At 49.5% G+C, this 23,597-nt stretch overlaps 8 protein-coding genes across 8 annotated transcripts; 3 read left to right on the top strand and 5 right to left on the bottom strand.

The window, feature by feature from the left end:
• Positions 1 to 751: 751 nt before the first annotated feature.
• B0J16DRAFT_260322 (ankyrin repeat-containing domain protein) lies at positions 752 to 3,364 on the top strand (the record flags this gene model as incomplete). The annotated part of the gene is made up of 5 exons (XM_046123242.1): positions 752 to 880; positions 939 to 1,234; positions 1,287 to 1,503; positions 1,956 to 2,041; positions 2,095 to 3,364. 5 exons carry the CDS (start codon positions 752 to 754, stop codon positions 3,362 to 3,364), a joined length of 1,998 nt encoding a protein of 665 aa, XP_045990339.1.
• Positions 3,365 to 3,613: 249 nt separating this feature from the next.
• Positions 3,614 to 5,891, bottom strand: B0J16DRAFT_44013 (uncharacterized protein). The gene is made up of 3 exons (XM_046133863.1): positions 5,186 to 5,891; positions 4,636 to 5,138; positions 3,614 to 4,588 (listed from the first exon to the last, which is right to left on the bottom strand). Exons 1-3 carry the CDS (start codon positions 5,719 to 5,721, stop codon positions 3,864 to 3,866), a joined length of 1,764 nt encoding a protein of 587 aa, XP_045990338.1. The 5' UTR covers positions 5,722 to 5,891; the 3' UTR covers positions 3,614 to 3,863.
• Positions 5,892 to 8,066: 2,175 nt separating this feature from the next.
• B0J16DRAFT_392457 (permease family-domain-containing protein) lies at positions 8,067 to 10,547 on the top strand (the record flags this gene model as incomplete). The annotated part of the gene is made up of 9 exons (XM_046132002.1): positions 8,067 to 8,240; positions 8,297 to 8,386; positions 8,436 to 8,532; positions 8,587 to 8,680; positions 8,732 to 9,083; positions 9,131 to 9,240; positions 9,288 to 9,768; positions 9,825 to 9,949; positions 9,997 to 10,547. The coding sequence occupies 9 exons, from the start codon at positions 8,067 to 8,069 to the stop codon at positions 10,316 to 10,318; spliced, it is 1,845 nt and encodes a 614-aa protein (XP_045990337.1). The 3' UTR covers positions 10,319 to 10,547.
• Positions 10,548 to 10,558: 11 nt separating this feature from the next.
• B0J16DRAFT_367751 (ubiquitin carboxyl-terminal hydrolase) lies at positions 10,559 to 12,008 on the bottom strand. Its single transcript, XM_046130152.1, has 3 exons — positions 11,817 to 12,008; positions 11,747 to 11,760; positions 10,559 to 11,689 (listed from the first exon to the last, which is right to left on the bottom strand). The coding sequence occupies exons 1-3, from the start codon at positions 11,836 to 11,838 to the stop codon at positions 10,751 to 10,753; spliced, it is 975 nt and encodes a 324-aa protein (XP_045990336.1). The 5' UTR covers positions 11,839 to 12,008; the 3' UTR covers positions 10,559 to 10,750.
• Positions 12,009 to 12,421: 413 nt separating this feature from the next.
• Positions 12,422 to 15,205, bottom strand: B0J16DRAFT_43941 (uncharacterized protein). Its single transcript, XM_046133861.1, has 2 exons — positions 14,648 to 15,205; positions 12,422 to 14,582 (listed from the first exon to the last, which is right to left on the bottom strand). The coding sequence occupies exons 1-2, from the start codon at positions 14,939 to 14,941 to the stop codon at positions 12,540 to 12,542; spliced, it is 2,337 nt and encodes a 778-aa protein (XP_045990335.1). The 5' UTR covers positions 14,942 to 15,205; the 3' UTR covers positions 12,422 to 12,539.
• Positions 15,206 to 15,686: 481 nt separating this feature from the next.
• On the top strand, positions 15,687 to 17,808 carry B0J16DRAFT_298329 (phosphatidylserine decarboxylase-domain-containing protein). Its single transcript, XM_046124488.1, has 3 exons — positions 15,687 to 16,400; positions 16,455 to 16,586; positions 16,636 to 17,808. The coding sequence occupies exons 1-3, from the start codon at positions 15,985 to 15,987 to the stop codon at positions 17,705 to 17,707; spliced, it is 1,620 nt and encodes a 539-aa protein (XP_045990334.1). The 5' UTR covers positions 15,687 to 15,984; the 3' UTR covers positions 17,708 to 17,808.
• B0J16DRAFT_330939 (Nitroreductase-like protein) lies at positions 17,791 to 18,984 on the bottom strand. Its single transcript, XM_046126521.1, has one exon. It carries the CDS (start codon positions 18,672 to 18,674, stop codon positions 18,057 to 18,059), a length of 618 nt encoding a protein of 205 aa, XP_045990333.1. The 5' UTR covers positions 18,675 to 18,984; the 3' UTR covers positions 17,791 to 18,056.
• Positions 18,985 to 20,054: 1,070 nt separating this feature from the next.
• On the bottom strand, positions 20,055 to 22,654 carry B0J16DRAFT_330938 (uncharacterized protein). Its single transcript, XM_046126520.1, has one exon. The coding sequence runs from the start codon at positions 22,282 to 22,284 to the stop codon at positions 20,434 to 20,436; it is 1,851 nt and encodes a 616-aa protein (XP_045990332.1). The 5' UTR covers positions 22,285 to 22,654; the 3' UTR covers positions 20,055 to 20,433.
• Positions 22,655 to 23,597: the final 943 nt, after the last annotated feature.

Genomic DNA, 23,597 nt, shown 5'->3' with positions numbered 1-23,597 from the left:
GGAATGGCGTCAGGGATTTTATATGGCTTTTGTTATATCTCCGGTGGCCTGATGAAGGCCCGTTGATGACTTTGTCTGGTGTTTGTCTGGTGTAGATTCTTGGCGGAGGCATCGTATGATTTGATCTGGCCCGGACGAAAGGGACAGGGTTGGAAGCAAATGTGGGGGATTTGAGACTGTATCTTATTTGGTATTAGCTTGTGATTATGATTGCGATTGCTATTGTTGAGTGAAGTTGAGGTTATCTCCGAGGTTGCTTTCGCGTGGTGTCTGTGAATTCTTTGGTGTTGATGGCTATGGAATTCATCTTTTTACAGCCACTCTTGTCTAGAGAGCTCAATAGTTGCCAACTAGCATCTGGTAGCACTGGCCATAAAGTTTTTATATTTCAGACACTAAGCTCAAGTCAAGTATTAATAATTGGTAACGCCTTCAAACCGTCCTGATGGCTGGGAAATCGCGATTCGAGATGGTTTATCATATCTACCTTGTGGCTGAGGTCGCAAGGCAGATTACCACAGCATTCATCGTACCTGCTCACCCAATAGCTACCTACATTGAAGCTGTGAGTCGAAGATATGATTGGTCGTTCTGCGGCTGACGGTTGTCTTGAGAGCCTGACTTGTGATTTACAACCTCCAAAGCCTGCGAGGCATTTGAGTCTTCTTTCATCCTGTATTAATACAACTGCGAGCCTATCTGTCTGGCCTTTGTCGCTTAGGCCTTATCTTTTCATCGTCTATTTTTCGAGATGGAAGTTCTTGGTGCCGTGGCAAGCTCCATCGCCGTTGTGCAGGCTCTGGCAGCTGGCAAACATGTCGTCAGCATCATCCGAGAAGTTCCTGATATTCAGGATGACTTCAATTATCTGATGAAAGAGGTTCGTGGCTTTTCTTCATTGCTATATTCGAAGACGAATACTTACTCGAGTATACAAGTTAAACCTCGTCAATTCTATGGTGAAGGCAATCTCGAGAAAACCGCCCTCTGCCTACGAAGAGGCTTTGATCGATGCAGCCGCTGAGGATCTCAGTGAAGTTACCAAAGAGCTTGGGGAACTACTCAGAAGTTGTGTTCGTGAAGTTGATTCGAAAGACGGCAAGATATGCAAGACAAGAAAAGGGAAATGGCTGCTTGAGAAAAGCACGATCACAAAGCTTCAGCAGCGGATGGGAAATGCTAAGCAGACTCTACATTTTGCGGTCACGTCGTCCCGTGCGACAAACGATGCTCAGTGACTATCCCGCTGGACTTGTTTGAACTCCGTTGCTGACCGCAAACGACAGGTTCCAGGCATACATGCGACAAATGCTCATGAATCTTTACGCAATACACGCAATACAAAATGACACATTAGAAACATCATCGCATAAAGAGCCAGAAAAAGATCAACAGACAGGCAGCTCCGAATCATCAGCACTAGAAGCAATAACTACCAGCAACCAGAAAGACAATGCGCGGGTGGCCGAGTCAATCTCAATACAGTCCTTGACTCAATCCCACGTCATTTCTTCAACTATATCATGCCAATGCAGCTGCCATTTCGCCAAGCGGCAATATCAAAACTCAGGCTGGGTTCAGTCACTTTTTGGGTCGTGGCTTGTCCGTTGCGAAAACCGCCCTCAGGAGTGCTCGAATCCCGATTGCCAGTGCATCAGCCCATCAGTCTTAAAGCTGGAATATCAAGTACCTCGATGGCTATTCTTTCGATCGTTTGCAATCGTTGCCTCTTACAACAACATTGGTGAACTGAGATGCTCCTTACGTCCATTCAAGTTGCTTGAACCGGCCTCTCCATTGTGGGTCTACCAAAAAGGCTCCAGTCAAGACGTTCGAGAATCAGTGGTTAAACATGGCGTCTATCCCGGCGATGTTGACACTAGCGGCATTGGGCTCATCGAGGTTCGTAATCATGCCCTGTCCGGCCGTTCATTCCATGGTTCTGATTCCTGAAGTATGCCCTCAAAGTCTATCTCTATACCACCCTCGAAACACTTCTAGATCTCTGGGGGAACGTGCTTCCTGACACAGAGCTGCCTAGGTAATTCTCGGTTCTATTCTCATGCCAGACCAATATCAATTAACAACGGCCAGAAGTATAGCAGATCGAGCCAATGATCTTCTCTCAAGGGGACACCTTCGCGACCATGAGATCTATCTTCTCGAGAAACTCGTCAGACTTACTGGGCATCAATCTAGGGAAACAACCAAGATACACATCGCAATTCGCCGACGTGAAGGTCTCCAGACAGCATTGCAGGAACATCTATGGGCTATCAACACAATCGATTACACCGGTCACTTTCCTCTTGCACTTGCAGCTTATGGCGATCAAAGTGATTATATAGAGATGTTGATTTCTGCGGGAGTAAATGTTAACCAATTAACATCACGAGGAAAATCAGCCTTAATGTTCGCCTCGCACAGAGGGAATTCTGAGTTTGTGAGGTTACTACTCAACGCCAAATGCAGGGTGGATTGGGCCAACGTAGATGGATTATCAGCATTGCACTACGCCTCAGCGCGTCATTGTGCTGAGTCAGTAGGTCTCTTGCTGGCAGCAGGCGCATCAGCAACTCGTCAGAACGTCTGGGGCGACACGCCGCTACATACCCTGTTGACTAGCGAAACCAGTAACCACGGCGATATAAAAAGAATAATCGAACTTCTTGTCCTGTCAGGCACGGACCTCGAAGCACGGAATATGTGCGGAAACACACCTTTTCTGACTTCGTTGAGTTACAACAGAATTAGCGCCATGGGATACTTGCTAGATCTGGGCTGTTCACTTTCATTGTCTAACTCAAACAATGATAACATTCTGCATCTAGCAGCCATGCATGCCTCCTTGGAAATGCTGGAATATCTCGGTAGCTTGGGCTTGTACGACATCAATCCATACCAGAAGGACTTGGGAGGCAATACTCCTAGGGATTGGATTCTTGATGCATATGACGGGCTTTGTTGTGGAGCCCGTACACCAAGCACCGCCGAATTATGTGCATTTTTGAACCTTTGCCAAGGCGTAAAAGACCGATCCTTACAACACGACATCAACAACATTGAGCAAGTCGTGGCTGGAATACAGAGCCGTGATGCTGCCACTGCAAAACATCTAGGCTCGCTGCTTACAAAGGAGGAAAGTTGGAAACGTGAAGATCTTGTCTGTTGGTATCGAGCTGTCGACAAGCGTATTCAGAATCTGGAATGGGACTTGGCCACTGAGGATTTGAGTGAGTATCTGACAGATTTGAAAGAGGAGCTCGGTACACCTGTTTACGATATTCCCTCAGAGTATGGTTGCCCGTTTTCGAGCTCACAAATATGGGAGATAACGGCGTCGGTGTCAGAGGAATTGGAGTGACCAGGTAGGCGTCATGATATCAGAAAATTTGGTCACTAGGAACCGAACAGACGAAATACCCTGGTCAATTTATGCAGTTTTAGACTGACCCTTAGGTTAACTATCTGGCATCGTAAGCCTTGGAGGACAATCTCCGCTACTTGTTGGGTAGATTAAAGGTGAACATCTGTATAGACATGGAGTAAGTTATCTCAAGTTTCTAACATTTATCCTTTCACGTAATTATCTACTCAAACAGAAGCACTACCGTATCCTGCATCCACGTTGCTTCAAGAGAAAGGAAATGCTTCTACCATCCAGTCAAGCTTTAACATACAAGCATCAAGTGCCATCCTTTCCTTGAGGATCCGCCCCTGCCAGAAAGAGTTGTCTTCCCCTGAACGAAGCCATATTTTCTGTCTCCGTCGCTGTCACCAATAAAGCGACGTGAAAAAGGAAAAAGCAGGAGCGCATACCAGCAACATCCTCACCCTTTCTAGAGTCAAACTCTCCAAAACTCTCAAGGTTCTTCTTCAATCTGTGCAAGAGCCTCCTCTTGTTTAACCCCTTCTATGATGTGGTAATCCCAAACTGTGCCAAGCTCTAGGCATTCATTGACGCAACCTTCATCTTCCCACCACCACTTTTCTCCTGTGACAAAGTTGCCCCAAACTTCCATCCACAACAGGCGACCGATGATGCTTCGTACTTCTGCTTTTATTTCTCGTTCTGAGGGGACTTTTTCGACGAAAGGATCGTTGTCGTCGACTTGACTTCGGATGCTGGCTGATACAGCATAGAACTTGGATGTGGTGAGGGTACTGCCTTGGCCACGCAGACCAGCGTCGCCCATCCAGTCTGGAAATAGTTTGCTCGGATTCGTGCATCGGAAATGTCGTTCCAAGTTTATCAATAGGTGCTCTTCTAGCCAGGATCGCATGCGATGGCCGAGTGTTCCTGCACAAGGGAGTGGATCGATGAGTGTGAGGTGCAGTGAACCGCCGACTCGTAAGCACTTGCTGATGTTCTTGAGGACCGCTGGAATATCGTTGGAAGGGCTGACGGAAGGGAGCGATAGCGAGTACACGGTTTCGAAAAGGTGCTGTCCGAGTGGAAGTGTTGCTGTCGACATTGACGGTACAAGCATGGGGTGGACCTTGGCAAACTGTGCGTTCGAGAGAGGTTCGGGGGGTAAATGGTGAACTTGCTTAGTAGGGTACAAAGCTGCAAGGTAAGAGGCCGTGACTGTATCCATCAGTATTGTTCCAGATGGTGGCTGCAGAAATACTCACTTTGAGATTCGTAAAGTGCCAAAATGTCGACACTGCCAGGTTCAGACGCTGCTGCATCACAGGCATCAACAGGGCTGCCCTTCTGTTCGACGTCCATATGACTCAAGATGGACAACATCCATCGCTTCAGCTCAATGTTCAGTTCCCCATGGAGGCTTTCGTCGGTAACACTCCAAATCTCTTTGATGCGCGCGAGCACCATGACGGGGCTTGCAGAAGCCATCTGCTTCACTTGAGCCTTAACCGCTTCAAATCCCATCTCCGAGCTAGATCGACCCTGGCTGTCAGTCTGAGATTTCATTTCGACATCCTGGTCGGCCTCGGCCTGTCGCGCTTCCTCAGCTTGTCGGTCGAGGTACTCCCATTCTTCGGGGGGACGCCATGAGTCAGGGTCGCTGGGTCGGAAGTTGATGATGATAGGAGTTCTTGGTGCCTTTGGAAGTCGAAGTCTTGGAACAAGATCGGGAATTGAGTCGATTTGTAGTAGCGGAACCGGATCGTTCCTGTGAAAAGTCAGTAGCATACTCCCAGCCGTACGGGCCACACTTACCCTTCTCCCACGGAGTCTGATGGAGTGACAGGATGGTCATCGGCCTCGGACGAGACGCGCATGTCGATGGACAGTTCTGGCTTATCAGACTCTGACAGTCGAGGAGTCTGCAGCGCTCCGGTATGCTTAGTGACCCAAGAAACAGACTCTCGCGTCAAATTATGCGCCTCATCAGCAGAAGCAGAAGCAGGAAGATTTCCCTTTTGTGCTCTAGAAACCCCAAGAGACACATCAGACAGATTAGCCATGAGCGCAGAGCGGTGATAGCTCCCTGAGTTTGAGCGAGAAGAGTGCTGGCTAGGAGTCAGAAGCCCCGACTTGGTCTTCTTTGATTGTTTGCCATTTCGAGGTCGAAGAAAGCCAAAGCGTGATTCGGTGGATGACCTGGTGCTTGTGACGGAGGTAGAGCGTGTTATGACCGAGTTCGCTTGTTCCTGTTCCTTTTGTTTGGCCTTTTGTTCGCGCTTCTTTTCCTTTTTGGCGCGGTGTTCGCCGACCAGCTCGCGATCAGGGTCTGTCCATATAACATCGAACATGACGTTCAAATGGCCCTTTGTAACAATAGGAGATGTTCCTGTGGTGGTGATGTGAATGCTGTACTCGCTCAGGCAGGTCGAATGAATGAGGGTATTGCGAGTACTTTGTTAGGTAACGCTGTAGTATGATAGTTAATAGGTACGATGAATCAACTAAGGGATTCAAAAATGACGGTGAGATTGAATATCTCGTGGTGTTCTAAGTCGGAGGAGGGAGTGTGGGAGGGTGGAGGAGATGGAGGATGTTGATGTAGAGGGTAAATCAGAGGAAAAGGAAGTGCCGAACACTTCTAGAAAGGTCAGCTGAAATCAAGAAGTATGTGCAACACAAAACAAAAGTCAGTAAGAGAAAAGGTCGTCGCTAAGGACCGAAGGAGATCAAGTGTGCAGTGCCAGTTGTTGGGCACTGGCAACGGGTGCACGAAGAGACTCCCAAATGGTAGCAGAATTCCCGTTTGCTAGTCAAGTGAGATGCAGATTCAAACGCCAATGTTAAGGCTTCTAGTTTTCGTATGAGTTTAAAAAATAATAATTCGTTTGGATATCAAACACAAGCCATGGTCTTATCTTTTTTCAAATTTGATAGAGTGGGCGATCAGGTGTCAAGATGAAATGATTTACCGTACATTGGGTCACTGATTCGCTGTCTACTGGAGGCTGAACTGCCATGTTCAGTGCCATGATGCGTCACGGGGACTGGAGTGATACAGAGTGTAGGTTGACTATGCGGGCAAGGATTGTATGTGATTGAGGCCTGTCAAGTTCGTGAGTGTTCGGAGATGTTTAAATCATATAGTTGGATATCCTTAGCTTAAATTCCCAACTACTAGGATTTCTAACTTGGTTTACAGGTCTATATATCGGGTCAAGCTCATTGGCCGCAGGGTGATGGCCACAGCTTGCCAGTGTAAGTCGAGGACGGCATTAATGTGTCTTGAAAAGAACCATCAAGTCGATATCTACACGATTGTTCTAGATAGCCTACATAAACACAGTCACCATAACATAATGTTTACTCAAGGATCCCCGAGTCTTCTCACATGATCAAGTGTCATAATTAACCATCTGATATAAATCCCCGCCAATCCAGAAGATGGTTCTCCCATATCAAGCGGAACACCAACAGGAACCACTTCATTTCATTTCGGCTACAGACAGACCGGACCTTGCAATATGTCGGCACCGGCCAACCATTTCTCTCGCCACCATTCTTACCCGACGCCGCCTCGCTTCATCAACGTCGGCGGGCTGCATAAAGTGAGACGAACGCCTGGTTTGTACGACCTTGAACCCGTGTCCTTAGTAGTCAGCTCGAGGACTGGGTGCAGGTGTGATGATCTCATTGAAGAAGTCTTTTGGGTGCGTGCTCCTGCATTCAGGGGTAGTATCTTTAGTGTGTGTAGTGTTGCCGGCTGGTAATTCCCATCCATGCCATGTCAAGGTAGTTATCTCATTATGTCTTGTTGATATTTCCATTTTAACAGGAATATATACATAGTTACAGGTATCATCTTGAATTAAAGCACTGATTATCCCATATAAATGGCGTTTGCTGCTGTAAACCATCGCAACGTCACTCAAACAAGTCATCACTAATATCACAAACGGGCTTCCCACTCAATACCATGAGGCCTGCAAACTGGTATCACACAAAGACCCACGGAAACAATACCCTTACCAGCAAACATGTTGATTGCCATACACATAACCTTATATACTTCTCATACTTGCCTTCTCTTTTGTTTTCTGAGGACAACGCTTATGCTGTACGTGTACTTGTGCATGTATGTATGTGTAAGAATCCCATCCCATCTTGCGCTACTCGCAACTTGGACTCGAAGTTCGAGTCTTGTGAAATGCGTTATCTCTCTACCAGCGATTCGGTAACAAGATTTGACGAGAGAGAGACTTGGTAGTTAACTCGAGGTTTGGTGGGGGTTTAGGAGAGACAAGTGGTTGTTGGCAGTGGCAGAAACTGTCAAAGAATCATCAACCTACAGCTGTGATTCTCCCACTTCGCTTCACATCTATCCCTCTTTTTCCCCTCAACCTTTTCATTTCCTACTTCAAGATCTGGTCTTGTCTAATCTAATTCAAATTCTTGGACATCGCCAAAAAGACAAAATCTCTTTTTCTTCATCTCGTCTGGTGTCACCTTTTCCTCTTCGCACGCCTTTATTGGCGTCACCAACAACCCAACCTCGTCACTCCTTTCCCTCTCCTGCACACTCCCTCACTCCTTCTTCACATAACCATTCTCGGTTTCCTCAACTAAAACTCTTCTTTATCTTCATTCTTGACTTTTATAGCTCGCCTCAAATTGTCAACAAAACATCACTACAAAGATGGCTTCTCCGCCAGCTCACGGCATGATGCCTCCTCTAGATGAGCGGTCTGTCGCCGGAGAAGAAATCAGTCGTTCTCGCTTTTGCGGTTTTCGCGACTTTCTTGATCATCTCGATGGATACATCACCACTTCGCGCTTCGGTCACTTCTTTCGCCTCTCTGGTACCGGTCATGTACAAAAACTTGCTCCCCTTTCTCGATATAACTTGATCTAACCCTTTCCTTCTAGCCAGAGGAGATCACCGGAGCGACCTTTTTTCGAGAATGCCGCGCTGGCTTGACTACTTTTGCGACTATGGCATACATTATCGCCGTCAATGTATGCGACAACAAACTTCTTTGCGCAAACTTTGGCTGACACTTCTTAGGCGGCACTGCTCCAACAGACTGGCGGTACTTGCGAATGCGACTTGGTTGACAGAAACGCGTGTGACAAGATCGAATCTTATATGGCTTGCAAAGAAGGTCGGTCTTCTTCAAAACATTTGAATCTTGAATAAATACTAACGAATGTGATAGATATTCGACGGGATATCATTACTGCTACAGCTGCCGTCTCAGGCATGGCCAGCTTCGCCTTCGGTCTTCTTACTAACCTTCCTGTTGCAATCGCGCAAGTCACTCTCTCCTGAACATCTCTCATAGCATGCTAACTCCTTGACAGCCCCGGCATGGGTCTCAACGCCTACTTCACCTTCCAAGTCGTCGGATACAATGGAAGTGGTCCCATCTCATACCGTCTCGCCCTCACTGCCGTCTTTGTTGAAGGTCTCATCTTCATCTTTCTGGCTCTTACAGGCATGCGCCAGTGGCTCGTCAAGCTGATCCCCGCCACTATCAAGACTGCCACTGGTGTCGGCATCGGCTTCTTCCTCACTGAAATCGGGCTTTCGTACTCTGCAGGAATCGGTGCGATTACTGGTGGAGCGGCTACTCCCCTTACGCTTGCTGGCTGTCCTCAGGAAATGCAGGATGTAAATGGTATATGCCAAGATGGGGTCATGACGAGTCCCAAGGTGAGCTGTAGGTGTTTCTAGCCTGGAGTCTGAACTAACTGAAGCAGCTCTGGGTTGCAGTCTTCTGCGGCGGCATTATCACTGCCTTCCTGATGGCTTTCCGAGTCAAGTACGCCCTCATCATCGGCATTTCCCTTGTCTCCATCCTCTCTTGGCCGTATGTACTCCTTCCCAACTTCTCAACATCTTCTGACAAACGCATAGTCGCAACACTCCCATCACCTTCTTCCCTCACAATGCAGATGGAGATCGCCGATTCGAATTCTTCAAACAAGTAGTTGTCTGGCATCCGATCGAAAAGACTCTCAACGTACTTGACTGGAACTTTGGCGGAACAGCCTCCCATTTCGCTCTTGCTCTGTTCACATTTCTTTACGTGGACATCATCGATGCTACCGCTACCCTTTACTCCATGGTTCGCTTCTGCGGCGTCGTTAACCCTCGTGACGGTGATTTTCCCCGTTCTACTCTTGCTTACTGCACTGATGCTGCCTTCATCTCTGTCGGCGCCTTGTTGGGAAGCTCTCCTGTGACCGCTTTCATCGAGAGTGGTGCTGGTATTGCTGAAGGTGGAAGAACTGGTTTGACAGCGATGGTAACTGGAGTTTGCTTCATCGTGGCCGTGTTCTTTGCGCCCATCTTCGCATCTGTTCCACCTTGGGCCACAGGGTGCACCCTGATTCTGGTATGTTCCGTAGTAGCTATTTCTTCTGCCAGGAGCAAGACTGACAGTGTGAGTAGGTTGGTTGCATGATGATCCGTCAAATTACCCAGGTCAACTGGCGATACATTGGCGATGTTCTTCCTTCCTTCGTGGTCATGACCTTTATCCCTTTCAGCTACAGCGTAGCTTACGGTCTCATCGCGTGAGTCTTCTCCCTTTTCCTTTATGGACCTTGCTAATCCTCCTAAGTGGCGTTTTTGTTTACGCCGTCCTCAATGGTCTTATCGGCCTCGTTGTCTTTGTCTCTCGCGGCTACATCGAGCCCCGCGAGTACGACCTCAAGGAATACTGGACCTGGAAGGGTTCTGGTCGCGCACCTTGGTTCGTCCGCGCCATGCGCCACGGCCGAAACGCCAACGAAGAGGAAGACGACCATCCGACTGGATCCGAACACGCCATGAATGATCTCAGCTACGCTGAACGTCGCGACCACAGTAGTTCCACAACAGCTGCGTCTACTGGCAAAGACGAGCCTCCCATGTCCCCTCCTCCTGATCGATGGGGACGTTGATTCAAGGGACATTACCCACCCACGGCACTTTCCATTCTCTGTATTGATCATTTAGGGAGGTACCCTCATTTTGGAATTGTGGTACGGAACAGGTTTTGCTTCTGGATGAGGACAACAGGGCGGCTGGACAGTCCCCTACAACAGTATTTGATCACTGGGCAAGTGCCTGCGAGATCAAGCAATGCGGCGAAAAGGGTGAGCCCGATATCAGCAAGCGCTGGATACTGAAATGTCAAATGTCATGTATGAATGAGATATGAGCTGTAGATATTTTCTTTATAGTCTCTTCAAAAGAACCGAGCTTCGTCTTTAATGCATAGCTATAGCCTTTATCATGAAGTGTCAACCACGAGCCCAACTTCTGCTCGCTCATAAAACCCAGTCACAAAACATGGTATCTCTATTCCCGCCGTGACAAGTTCATTAAGTAGTTTAAGCACCCATATCAACATCTCCATCTCCATTATCGCCACCGCCGCCTCGACCTCTGTAAGCTTGCTCCGCATTCTTTCTTCTCTCCAAGCTCTCCTTCACCCACTTATCACAGGCAGCATCACCTCCCTCAGCGATCTTGTTGCGCACAACACCCTTCATCACTTCACCCGCGAAGCCGACAAAGTTGTGCCTTCGCAGGGCATTCTCAAACATCCAGTCTCGACGCTTGCGCTCCTCCCTTTCCAACAATTCCTGGTCGCCAAAGTCGCGCGCTCGCTGTCGAAGATCCCGGCACATAGCGAGGAGGTTGAAGCGAATCTCGGTGGCATCATATCGTGCAATGCGGCGCTGAAGAACGTCGACGACCTTGGTGGGGAAATCTTCAGAGTTGCAGGCGCCGTGTGAGATGGGATGGGGTTGCAAGCCGTCGAGCTCGTAGAGTGTACCGTTGATGGGCGTGTAAGCGATGAAGTGGAAAGCATCTTCCGCCTCTGCGCCAGTCTTATCCGTCTCGTCGGCAAAGGGACTGCTGCGAGCGAAGCTGTTGTGCACCTCACGGATGAGGTCAGAGTTGCTAAGCGCCTCGCCTCGGAACTCGGGTGGCAACACCATAGTGAACTCTCTGAAATCGCCCAGTTGCTCGCCTATCTCAACATCTTTCGTCTTGTTTAGCAGTACGCTCAGGAGGGCCTGTGTAGCGCACGCATTCTGGATTGTCTGTGCGGCGAAGAAGATGTTCTCGGAGGCGGCTTGGTCGAAAGAGCCGTCGCGGGGACCTTCTGGTGTCGCATATGGTTGGTCGGTCGGGTACTTGAAGAGGAAGATTACACCATAAATAGGCTGGAGGGTGAGGAGCTCTGAGGGATCGAGTGTAAGAAGTTCTTCGAATTGAACGTCTTTGACGCCGAGGTTCTCGATGAGGGAGGTAAAGACACCCTGTTAGCTCTTTGTTAGCTTTCGAACAGATTGATGAGCGAAAGGCTCGAATCGTACCGCATCGGATTCAACTAGAGTTATCCAAGTTAGCATTCCAACAATTACAGAGAGAGACAGAGGAACTTACTGGTATTCCATCCACCACTCATTGTAGCGACAAGTATAGCTAGGTTCCGCTGGTGCCAGAAATTATGAAGTAAAAAAGGAGGGGGCAATATTTATCTGCTCTTTTCCACGATATGTAGTTCGATAGGTAGGACGTCAGGGGGTATCAGGATTGTGTGGAAGTGCTTCTGCAGAGTGAATGACGAACTTGAAGCTTCAAGAGCCAAGCACAAAGCTCAAAGCCACACGATGTCTGATATCATCCCCCACCGATAAGATAAGCAATTTGAGGCAGCAACACAGCTACGACATCACCGCTCTCAACATTCCTGCAATTGTCACACCAAAATTCTAGTACTATTCCAGACAATGGAAAAGTCTGAGAGAAATCAGTTATAATTATTTATTACCTTCTTCTAAACAACAGCCTTTCAGCACGCTTGCTGATCATTGAATGTCATCATTATGGAACAATACTCAAAAAGACAAGCTCTCTGAACGCTAGCTAGTACAGAGTAGATGAATGTCAAATTTAAACAAGGGTCAACGCTCAGCTGGTTTCTAATGAGATTTCGCTGTTAAGACGAGAAAATAGAAGTAAGGAAACGAACACCATCAACTCCAGTATTCCCCTTCGAGTCAGCGCCTGCCGTATGTGGCAGGCTGGTATAAACTTTTCCCCTCGTCTCGCGTCTCATCTGAACACATGTAACATATTCCTGGCACAGGGTGGATATCTTTCTTCCTACAGCTGGATAAGCGGTTCCCTCTCGCGATGCTGGTTCTCCCCTTGAACTCCTTGCTCTACTGGTGGTTCCTCGCGGTCTTCCGGTGCCCTCTCCACTTGATCTGCCTCAATGCCTGTGGTCGTCGCTTCGTCTCCATCTCCAGCTCGGGTTTCACCATTCTCATCGTTTTGAGCCGCCGCCGCTGCCTCGGCCTCTCTTGCTGCCTCGGCCTCTCTCGCCTCGGCTTCTATGCGCTCTCTTTCAGCTCGCGCTGCTGCCTCTAGGTTGGCGATATGCCTCTCTGCAACACCCGGTGCGATGCTTGCTAGAAACAAGAGGCCAGCTCTCTCGAGACGTCTGACTTGAGAAATAACCCAATTCTCTTGGCCTTGGTGCTGCGCTACAAGTCGCCTTGCCATCTCGGTAGGATCGGGGTCCTGCCTAGGCTGTGGGTTCTGCTGGTTACGCTGCTCCGGCGCAGCGGCACCCTGTCCTCTTGGGTCTAAGGGAATCAAGTTCTCGAGGTGTCGTCCCAGTGGTCGCCAAACATGGTCTGGGACTCCGTTCAAAACGCCGGTGCTGAGCACAAAGATGAAGACGGCGACCACGATGATAGTGAACCATCGAGACCAGCTCGCATTAGGAGAAGTGAAAAACCAGACAAACAGAGCCAAACGAAACAAAAGCCAAATCTGTGGCCATAGCTGTATAAGAAGTGGCGGAAGTGCCCCCATAGGTGGGTTACCTCGGTGCATCAAGGGGCCCATGAACGCCCCAGGCTCTGGTTCTTGTCCTTGGTTTTGTACTTGGCCTTGACCCTGAGCCTGGGCTTGGGCCTGTGCCTGAACCGGAACCTGTCCCTGGACTGCAGGTTCCTGTTGCGGCATAGGCTGTTGAACCAAGGGCCGGAAGCCTTGAGGGTAATGAGGTTGCGCTTGTGGTGGCATCTGACCCAGTTGCTGCGGCATTGGCACTTGGGGGCGAGGATGGTGGTGGTGGTGATGGTGGTGTCTATGTCGCATTTGTGCATTGAAAGACTCCTGTAACGGGTTGAGCATGGTTTGTCGAAGTTGAGGGAGGCTTGTCTGAGTGCGTAATCGTGGGGTGTAATATGCCTCAGAGCTGGAGTTGTTGAACAATAAAGCTCTCGGGCCTTCAGGTGATGAAAGAATGTAGACTTCGGGCCCTTGCCTTGATTGAGAACTGCCAGAAGCTGCAGTGGGAGCAAGTCGAGTAGAAGCCGGCTCCGGAGTCCCTCGTCTACTCGACATGGTAGAATATCCATGAGGATAAACAGGTGCTGTCATTCCAGGTTGTGTCAAAGGGCGGTTGTGTAAAGATGTGCTGGAAGCGCTACGCTGCATTGCACTGGTCGCCGCTGATGTAACTTGGTTGACATCGGCACTTCGAATAATGTTATGCACATCGACTGGTGACATGGAAACAGCGGCGCTGCCATGACCCTGTTGCCCGCTTCCTCCAGAGCTTGTAAAAGTCTGAACCTGGTAGGTGGTGTGCCCGTTGGGTCCAACATGCTCACGATATATGGTTTGGCCTGGAGCTGGGCTTGCTCGACCGCTTCTCTCACTTGTCGGAACAGCCCCTGTACCATTATCTCCAACGCCGCGCATTCCCATCTGGGCCCTTGTACGTTGATTCTGGTTAAGTGCTCTTGCCATGGCCTCTCGTTGAATATTAGTCAGCCACTGTGTCATATTCTGGTGTTGGTGTTGAAAGGCCGCAGCTTGCTCAGGGGTGTGGGTCGGAGAAGGTGACGGCATACGCGGCTGAGGGAACGGGTTGGAAGTTGGAGGCATCGAATTTCGCCAAGGCATCTGGTATCCGAATGGTTGAGCGTGATAATGAGCATGTTGTGGTTGTGCTCGTGGAGGATTTGTCGGCGGAGCAGAAGCTGTCGGGCTGGGTCCTCGCGCAGGCGCTGGTGCTGGACCAGGAGCAGCTAGGTTTGGAGGCGCAGAAGGGGCGGTCGAGGCTGAAGTTTGACTATCGTGTACATCGCGAATGACCAGATGAATTGTATGTTGCTCGGGGTTGCGGACCTATAGAAAGAGAGGCAAGCTGTCAGTAGGCTGTACAGGGCAAGGGTGTCGAATTGAGGACGTACCGCATCTGCGCCGAATATATCAAGCAAGGTGTCCGACTCGCGCACGATTGCGCGCCCCCGATGAATCAAGCGCTGGTTCTCATCAGCAGGGCGCAAAGGAAGGCTCTGTCGAATCTTGTCTTTGAGCTGCTTGACGGTGGTATTGGCAGCGAGACCGGGAAACAGCAGAGGCCCGGTGACGCCATTAGACGGTGACAGAACCTGCACGTTTATAGTCTGTTCGTCAACTGCTGAAGTCGCGGTGACGGAAGATTGGCCATCTGCAGGACCAGTCGCAGGAGGCATAGAAGCCATGATGATCAGGCTAGTAGCATGCCACGCCGAGGTAAGCTAAGGATGAATGAAATAGTCCGAAGTGTCGGAGTGAAAGAACGGCGATTAAGAACGAGGGATGCGACGGATCGACGTCGAATAAGCTATGATGCAGGAACATATATCGAAAATCGACAGTATATAAGAGTTCGCCCCTCCCTGTTCGTGGCTGTCGATCTACGAGAGCTCACGTCCTTGACTTGAGGGAAAGCACCGACTTGGTTACTGACGTCGGTTTGTGTCGTCTTACTAACACTAAATGGGTCGCATGTCAAGGGAGAGTTTCGGACGGCGAATGAAGCGACGATGAGAATACGATACGGTAAACAAAAATGGTGGACGGTAAAGGCTGTAGAAGCTGTGATAAACGGTCGGGAAAATACAGGCGATTGTTAGCCTTTACAAGGCAATGCTTCTTGAGGAGAGAAAGGAGCGATGAAAGTGATGGTTCATCGATCTGGATAGTGGTCAGGGTGGCCTCTTGCCTTTTGGGGGTCCTGCGACTAGGTACCTAGGTAGGCAAGCTAAGGCATGGTACCTCAGGTAAGCTCAGGTACAGATTTGGGCACGTAACGTCGGCCTGGGGCACTGGCACTGCGACACCGGGGGAGCAATTGCGGTATTGGTACGTACTCCTGTATGTATTCAGTTGGAGTTGCTCATCGCTGAGGATGATTTTTAATTGGCTCGGTCTGTCTTTAGTCTTACCCACATCCGTTTGCTGTTTGTCACTCAAGCTTTCTTCAAGAAGACAGACAGACATTTAAGACGATTCTCGGCGGTCGGCGTCTTTTACATCCGAGACCTGCAACCCACCTACCAAAGAAGATGTGTGCGACTAACTAACAAGCTTGAGCAGCCCAGCCCATCGTCATCGCTGGTTCTTGACGTCAACATCCGTCCAAAAAAAGGGTCTCAATTCGTTCTGAGGGGCTTCATCTGCCTCAATTCGTTTCATCTGATCCGCGACAGACGATAGATCAAAGTCGGCAGCGTTCAGTCGCTGTCGCTCGTTTCTGCCCACCATGGCGCCAACCCTTGGTCATGGCTCCTCCCAACTCGGCAGTCACATGCTCCGCAACTCATTCTATACCCACGGTCGCTATGCAAACTGTGGTTCGCCATCTGCTTCGCGACACATGCTCCAAGCCTCGACGAGATCGCGATGCCTAACACGGCCTTCGGTTTCTTCAATTCGAACCTTCGCCTCCAATTCGGGCAAGAGACCGAGATTCTCACAGCGCCTCGGCGAGGCCATGCGCAACACCAAAATCCAATGGTACCAGATCCCTGTCGGTCTAGGTATTGGATTTCTAGGTCTCGTCCAGTTTTATAAGGTCTCTTCCCGTGAGAGGGAGAGGGAGAGATCCGAGATCGAAGATGGACAGGAGGGTACTAGGACCCCGAAAAAGCGTGCCAGAATTCGTCCTGATGGTCCCTGGTACGTTCAAATACCTCTACCCCTATAACCAAGTCTATGCTAACTCAAGTTCAGGCAAGTCCAGGTCATGTCAACTCTACCCCTAAAAGCTATCTCTAGACTTTGGGGTCGATTTAATGAGCTGACTATTCCTTACTACCTTCGTGTCCCTGGTTTCAAGCTCTATTCTTGGATTTTCGGTGTCAAGTTTGTCACCCCAGCTAATCTTTTATCAAGCTCATGCTAACAAGACCAGCCTTGACGAAGTTGCCGAACCCGATCTCCATGTTTATCCCAACCTCGCATCCTTCTTCTACCGTACTCTCAAGCCCGGCGCTCGACCCCTCGATCAAGATCCTCATACCCTCGTCTGCCCCTCCGATGGCAAAGTTCTGCAGTTCGGTCAGATCCAAGGCGGTGACATTGAGCAAGTAAAGGGTATGACATACAGCATCGATGCTCTCCTTGGAAAGAATACGCCTCCTGCGAGCATCTCAGGCACCTCAACCCCTGCAACCAGCCTAGCTTCCACCGACATTTCTGAGGAGGAAGCCCTTGTTAAGCAGGACGAGGAGTTTGCTCAGGTCAATGGCATTCATTACACCCTGCCCGATCTCCTTTCCGGTGGTGGAAAGCAAGCTCCCACAGCAAAGGATGAATCTATGCCCGCATCTCCTGGTACAGTTTCTGAAGTTCGTGCCGAACTAGCTTTGGGCGAGCGACCTTGGTACGATCTTGTATCACCGGATAAGACTACAGCCCTTTACTATGCAGTCATCTACTTGGCTCCCGGCGACTACCACCGTTTTCACTCTCCCACCAACTGGGTCGTTGATCGCCGACGCCACTTCGCTGGAGAACTTTACAGCGTGTCCCCTTATCTTCAGCGAACCCTACCTGGTCTCTTTACCCTCAACGAGCGTGTAGTGCTTCTAGGACGCTGGCGCTGGGGTTTCTTCAGCTACGTTCCAGTTGGTGCTACCAACGTCGGCTCCATCGTAGTCAACTTTGATAAGGAACTCCGAACCAACAGCCTGTTGACCGACACAGCAGCGGATCGAGCTGCAGAGGAGGCGGCCAGCAGGGGTGAGGTGTACCACGGATTCGCTGAAGCGACGTACGAGGCTGCTAGCCCTGTTCTGAGAGGCCATGCACTTCGACGCGGTGAAGAAATGGGCGGTTTCCAACTGGGTAGCACTATCGTACTCGTATTTGAGGCACCCGCAAACAAAGTGGGTGAGGACAGCAAACACACCGGTTGGGAGTGGGCTGTGGAGAAGGAACAAAAGGTAAAGATGGGACAGGCTCTTGGCCGTGTTATTGAGTAACGCAATGTCTTGTACAAAGAGTAAAAATATAAGTTGAGCGTTTGGACATTTATATATAATTGTATACCACTCCATTAATGCATCGGCTAACGAAGCGTTTTTATTTACTTGACTTGCCATCATTGATTATTCCTCATGTAGCCACTTATCGCACTACTCTTCTACAGTTAGCAATCTCACACTCATCAATGACGCTGAATCTTTTTGTAATGTTGATGTTTTTATATATATTCTTTGTCGTCCATTAAGGACATGTCGAGTTCTATACTCTATGATCTAATGCTATTCGCTAAAAATGCAAATTCCATCCCAAATCCAATCCACTTTTCGCATGCTTCATAAAAGACGTTTAAGCGCCGAAGACCTTGACACGCTCCTCGAGAGGAAGGTACTCCTTGGGGGCGGCCTCGCTCTCCTTAGCACCGAAGACGAGCTGAGCGTTGAGAGTCCATGTGGAGGGGATCTTCCAGGTCTCAGCAACCTTGGCATCGATCAGAGGGTTGTAGTGCTGGAGGTTGGCACCGAGACCTTCAGCCTCGAGAGCAGTCCAGAGGAGGTACTGCTGGATAGCAGCGGACTGAATGGCCCAAGGCTCGAATCGATCGGCATAGACGGCGAACTTGCTCTGGAAGGTCTCGATGGTGGTGTTGTCGACGTAGAAGAGGACGGTTCCGGCAGCGGCCTTGAAGCCAGAGATGCGGCCGGCGGTGCTCTCCCAGCTCTCGGCGGGGACGATGGCCTTGAGAGCGTCGGATGTGATGTCCCAGAGCTTGTCGTGCTCAGCGCCGTAGAGAACGACGACACGGTTGGACTGAGAGTTGAAAGACGAGGGAGCCTCGAGAGTGGTCTGGTTGACGATCTCGGTGATGCGCTGAGTAGAGATGGGGAGGTTCTTGGAGAGAGAGTAGATGGAGCGGCGGTTCTTGGCCAGCTCGATGAGGGCGTTGGCAGAGAATTTGGCGGCCATTGTGAGAGACGGTTTGGTGTGTTTGGTATAAGACTGAGTGTAAGTGGTATATGAGTTGAGTGAGAAGCTGATAATGAAATAGAATAGACAACGGGGAACAGGTCGAATATATAGCAATGGCCTCCCTCACTTACCAAACTACGACGGCACTATTCATCTACGTTGCCCCGCCATATTGGACCCTCCATCGACGAGTTTGATTCCCAAGCGCGAATGAGAAAAAAGACCTCGGACCCTGCCAATTCTTTGCAATCGCCAATCCCCACTGACTAATGATGCATCACTGGAATTGCATCAGTCAGGTACTAAGAAGCCTGTACTAATTTGGTTAGTCTGTTTGTCAGCCACCGGCTCGCACCTTTTTGCGTGCTCGCGCTAAGCCAGTTGGAATTGCCAAAGCATTATTCAGCCGGATATATGAGCCTGACATGGATAAGCGTCGGAAGTAGAAAACTACCCTGAAGCCATCACGATATTTTGACTCGGAATTTGTAACATGATTTCGAGTCATTGAGCTCTGATGATTGATTTTTAGTCAAGATTATTGACTTTCGTATCCTTTCAAATCTTAGTGCTACATTGAGTACGGTGGCACGGATGATATGTGTTGTAACAGTTGTTGGATGCCGAGAGCATGATTTATCCATGTTGGTTGACCAAATGGAAAATATAGTTTACACCGCTCTACTTTCACCCACGATCAAGTGGTGACTCTCCAAGTTGGTAGCCTTTATCCCACTCGACAGGCCGAAGCCTCATATTCTAGAACCAGACACTTAATAACCGTTACCCATGTGAAATCTAACTTTTCTCTCAAGCAAACCTATCCTTTCCGTAGGCAAGCTTCCCCTCTCATACCTTGATTCATGAACGCTTCTTCGAGACGCTATTGGAGTCTACTGCTAGCCCCGGATTTTCTCCCCACCTAGACCGCTGCTGATTTACAATACGCGCGCGCGCCAGATTGATGAAGAAGCCGAACAAAGTGAAAATTGAAAATCCCGCTGACATAAACACGATTGAACCCTTGCATGTCGCATATCTGCCACAAGCGACTGCCGGGCCTATCAGACGAGTTCAGACGCCAGAAGAGGAAATCTGGCGTCACTCGTGGCTTGATACAGGAACACGTCTAATGATCCTGCCATCGATAGCAGTCACCCATCCGATAGTAGAGGACGGATCCAGAGACACATATCGTGCATCTTGAAGTTATTATCTGTGTGACGATACTAGAATTGAATATTAACGATTGTAAACCGTGGCCTTGCTGCCGAACTGGGACGCGTCGGTTTCACGACTTGAAGTTTACCACAAGATTTGGAAAAGAAAGTTGAACAAAGGACATCACCAGTACTTTTCAAAGTCAAGACGATTCATCGCTGAAGTTTGTAAATTTTTCTTCTCGAATAGGGCAGAACAAGGTCCTTGATGCTTTTATCCAGGCCAGACTGCCGCTGAGGGTATTTTCCACACAGAAAATAGTCAATATATAATCCGCAAGAGCAGATAACCACCCAAACTTATGTACCAAGAACGCCTTTACCATGCCCAGTGCTCCTCTCATCTCAAATAAAAAATGCCATATGCTAACCTTCTCGCTTATGCAGCGGCCATCTAACCTGTGTCGGCTAGCAGTTCTTAGTTTTGTACAATGCTTTTCCTCCATCAAGTCACCAGTTGTATGGGACGAGCATATCCAAGTCCTTCCAAGATCCAATTGGCTCGGTCAAGCTGTGAATGAGCCAAACAAGGCCATTTACCAAGTCTCGGAGATGTACTTGCCCTCCTCTTTCTTGAGCTTCCAGAAGTTGCGAGCCTCCTCGCGCTCGAGGTTACCCTTCTCCATGGCGACGTCGCAGAGGGCATCCTCGACGCCCTCGCCCATACCCTTGCTGCTTCCGCACACGAAGATGCGGCCGTCCAAGGAGTTGATGATATACCAGACCAGATCGGACTGGTTCATAACCTCTTCCTGAACGTACTTGCCAGTACCAACTCGGCTTTGGACCACACGCTTAACCTCCTCCTCGTGAACGCCCCACTCGCCACTGTAAATCTCATCCACCAAAGAGTCTCGGATACCTTGAAGGACCCAAACCTTGTTGGCGCAGTTGGCCTGCTTGAGACGGCGCTGGACGAATCCACGGAAGGGAGCAATACCAACACCGGCACCAATCAGAAGCATAGGGCCATCAGAATTGAATTGCTTGGCCAGCGGGTTAGCCATCAAACCCTTGAACATGGGGATGTATATTTGAGGGGTGCGTTCGCCAGCCTCTCGGGCTCTCATAAACTTATGAGCCTGTCGCTCAAAGAAACCGGATCCCACACCGGCACGGCAGCCACGTCGCCAGTCCATGGAGTCGTGAACTGTGACGGCAATCTCAATCAAGCGGCGCTGAGCATGTTCTCGGAGAGTATATGATTCGGTAGGATCGTTGGAAAGAGAGTAAAATCGTGGCATGAGTTGAGCCTGGACGGAAAGTAGTTGATCCATGGGAGGGTGAGAGCTGGGGAAAGCGTTAAGGATCTGAGAGAGGGTGGTGTGGGGGCCACCACGGAAGTCGGAGAACATGCTGGCACCCTCATTAGAGCAGAGATACTCAAGGATCTTCTTCTCATTGGGGGCAGTAGCATGCTCCGCAATGACACGGAGGAGCTCCTTCGTGGGAGCATAAGACTGAATATCGGTGGTCCAGGTAAGGAGCTCACGGCGGGTAGTGATGAGCTCGCGAGGCTTGTCGTCACCCCACACGGTAGGCCAGCGGCCCTTGGTTGTCTTCATGAGAACAGGCTTGTCCCGCTGGAAACGTGGGATCATGAGGGCATCGAGAATCTCATCCACAGAGATCTCATCGTTGGGAGCCATGACGCCAATGGCGCCACCAACTCTGAAGTCGAAAACCTCCTCAGGAGGATAATCGGTGATATCAAGATCGAAATGGAATGTTCGCTTCTCAGCACCAGGCTTGGTGAGCTCACGAGTGTTGTGAATCTTGGCCGGGTAGACGTTGTGGGGAGGGTGCGGTTGAACGAAGCGAGGAGGTTGAATAGAGGTGTCGACACCCTCATAGCCGGGGCCAGGAACCAGGTAGTTGTTCTTGGGAGAAGAGGGCGTGGGGGTTGACTCAGAGTCGGAGCCGAGCGAGATAGCTGAGTCGGAAGGTGAAGAAGTCGGCCGAGGAATTGAGGTGAAGTGGACAGTTTGCTCGGGCATAGGAATGATGCCAGTCAAATTGGCAGGAAGCTTCTCGAGTCGAAGGCCAAGAGACTTGAACGCATCATTGTCGGGCAGAGAAACCTCCTCATAATCGATGCCATTTTGGTCACTCATGCAGCAAGCACCACCACAGCATCGACCCATGTACTCAGCTGGTGTCTCACCAGTGATTCGCTGAATGTCTCTAGCATTCTGGGCAATCAGGCGTGTAGATGCGCGACGACGGCGCTCGAGAGGGATGACGGGCTCATCTTCTTGGGAGTCGGAATCGTCTGAGTAGGTCAACGAAGGTGCAATTGAAGGAGCACCTTCGGCCATGATCAGTTCAGGTTGAGATGGAGCGGCGGGGTTGACGATGCCGTCAATTCGAATAGCAGGAGCAGTCATGATGGGCCAAAAATGTGTATGAGCCACCCGCTGGAAGTTGTTATTGAGCAACTGAAGTGTCGGGTGTAGGTGTTGTTGAAAAGCTCTTCGCAACGAATAAATTGTGACGGTTTTGGTGTATTCGGTCTAGTCGAGTAAAGTTTGTGAACAGGCGACGTCAGGATTCAAAAAGCATGACGATGCAGCAGCAGACAGGGATTGTAAGTGCTGTGACTGAGAGGTAAGAATGTAGTTTGTAGAGTTATAAGTTGGAGAGAAGTTGCAAATGCAATTGATCGATAAGATACTTCAGTAAAGAAGCTTGGTTGTGTGGAGAGAAGAAGCTCGAGAAAGCTGGAGGGGGCAAAAGACTCAAATACAGGAAGTAGCGGCCGAGAGCGGGCGGGAGGTTTTTTAAAATCCAATCCATTGCCTCTGTTAGGTTCTTTGTTCTGGGCTGCTCTTGCCATTGCCATGGATGCGCCCCGATGCGGGTTGGGGAATCTCCACCGTGGGGCTGGCTATCAGGTGCTTTGCATTGGCACTGTCCTGTCCTGTCCAATGTCTTCAGGGGCGTGTCATTAACCAGCTCCCAATGGATCTCTGTGGATTATCTTATCAGTCTTTATTGCTGATTGTTTATTACCTCTACAAACAAATAGAACGTCTAAGTACTTGTTCGCATGATTGTGCCAAATATCAGAACAAACTTTAGTCATGATACTGGTGTTTCGTGGCATCATGTTCAATTCAGGTACACACGCGGGTTAGATAACCTTGCAATCCAATCACCTGGTTATTCTCCTTTCCCCAGGCTCAGACTTAGGCCCAGGTCCAGCCCCAGGGTAAAAGAACCCGAATTCGAGAAGGTGCCTGTCCGGTCCAAAGCGACTCTAGCCCCCTAAAGTGGTGTGAACTTGGCGCACGATTCAACAACAGGGCAAACCAAGATCTGACGATGGATGATTATAGGATGCACAGTAATTGTTTGATATGATGATAAAATAGGGGGCCTGTGAGTTTGCACAGGGTTTGTTGAACAAACTCAAAGCTCCGAAATAGGAGAGTCAAGTGAATTGTGCGTGTCTCAATGACCCTGCCGCAATCTTGTTATCAATCAATGCTTAATCAATCACCTTAATCAATCAGTCAGTGCTTTGTCTCAACTGCTGTAATCAATCAGTTATGTAGGTAGCACACGTGGGTCAGCCATCAAGCAATTGTTTCTCCTTTTGGACCTTTGCTCAGTCCTTACTCGGACTACCCTTTCACAAGACTTCGATACGCACCCTCCCAATCAATCAATTATGCAACTTTTGTTATCGTTTATCGAT

This window comes from Fusarium flagelliforme, assembly GCF_020744385.1.
Source record: "Fusarium flagelliforme strain FIESC 12 MPI-CAGE-AA-0113 chromosome Unknown B0J16scaffold_1, whole genome shotgun sequence".
NCBI lineage: Eukaryota > Fungi > Ascomycota > Sordariomycetes > Hypocreales > Nectriaceae > Fusarium > Fusarium flagelliforme.
The sequence above is the reverse complement of the archived record's forward strand: the minus strand, read 5'-3'. Positions and strand labels throughout refer to the sequence as shown.

Bases quoted from the DNA above. Each gene is read 5' to 3' on its own strand.
- B0J16DRAFT_43941 (XM_046133861.1), bottom strand. From the start codon at position 14,941: ATGGCTTCTATGCCTCCTGCGACTGGTCCTGCAGATGGCCAATCTTCC. The intron at 14,583-14,647 runs GTACGTCCTCAA...CTCTTTCTATAG, and splicing joins ATATATTCGGCGCAGATGCG to GTCCGCAACCCCGAGCAACA.
- B0J16DRAFT_330938 (XM_046126520.1), bottom strand. From the start codon at position 22,284: ATGACTGCTCCTGCTATTCGAATTGACGGCATCGTCAACCCCGCCGCT.
- B0J16DRAFT_367751 (XM_046130152.1), bottom strand. From the start codon at position 11,838: ATGAGTGGTGGATGGAATACCA.
- B0J16DRAFT_44013 (XM_046133863.1), bottom strand. From the start codon at position 5,721: ATGTTCGATGTTATATGGACAGACCCTGATCGCGAGCTGGTCGGCGAA. The intron at 5,139-5,185 runs GTAAGTGTGGCC...GACTTTTCACAG, and splicing joins TCAGACTCCGTGGGAGAAGG to GAACGATCCGGTTCCGCTAC. The intron at 4,589-4,635 runs GTGAGTATTTCT...TGATGGATACAG, and splicing joins GGCACTTTACGAATCTCAAA to TCACGGCCTCTTACCTTGCA.
- B0J16DRAFT_298329 (XM_046124488.1), top strand. From the start codon at position 15,985: ATGGCGCCAACCCTTGGTCATGGCTCCTCCCAACTCGGCAGTCACATG. The intron at 16,401-16,454 runs GTACGTTCAAAT...ACTCAAGTTCAG, and splicing joins ATTCGTCCTGATGGTCCCTG to GCAAGTCCAGGTCATGTCAA. The intron at 16,587-16,635 runs GTTTGTCACCCC...TAACAAGACCAG, and splicing joins TCTTGGATTTTCGGTGTCAA to CCTTGACGAAGTTGCCGAAC.
- B0J16DRAFT_330939 (XM_046126521.1), bottom strand. From the start codon at position 18,674: ATGGCCGCCAAATTCTCTGCCAACGCCCTCATCGAGCTGGCCAAGAAC.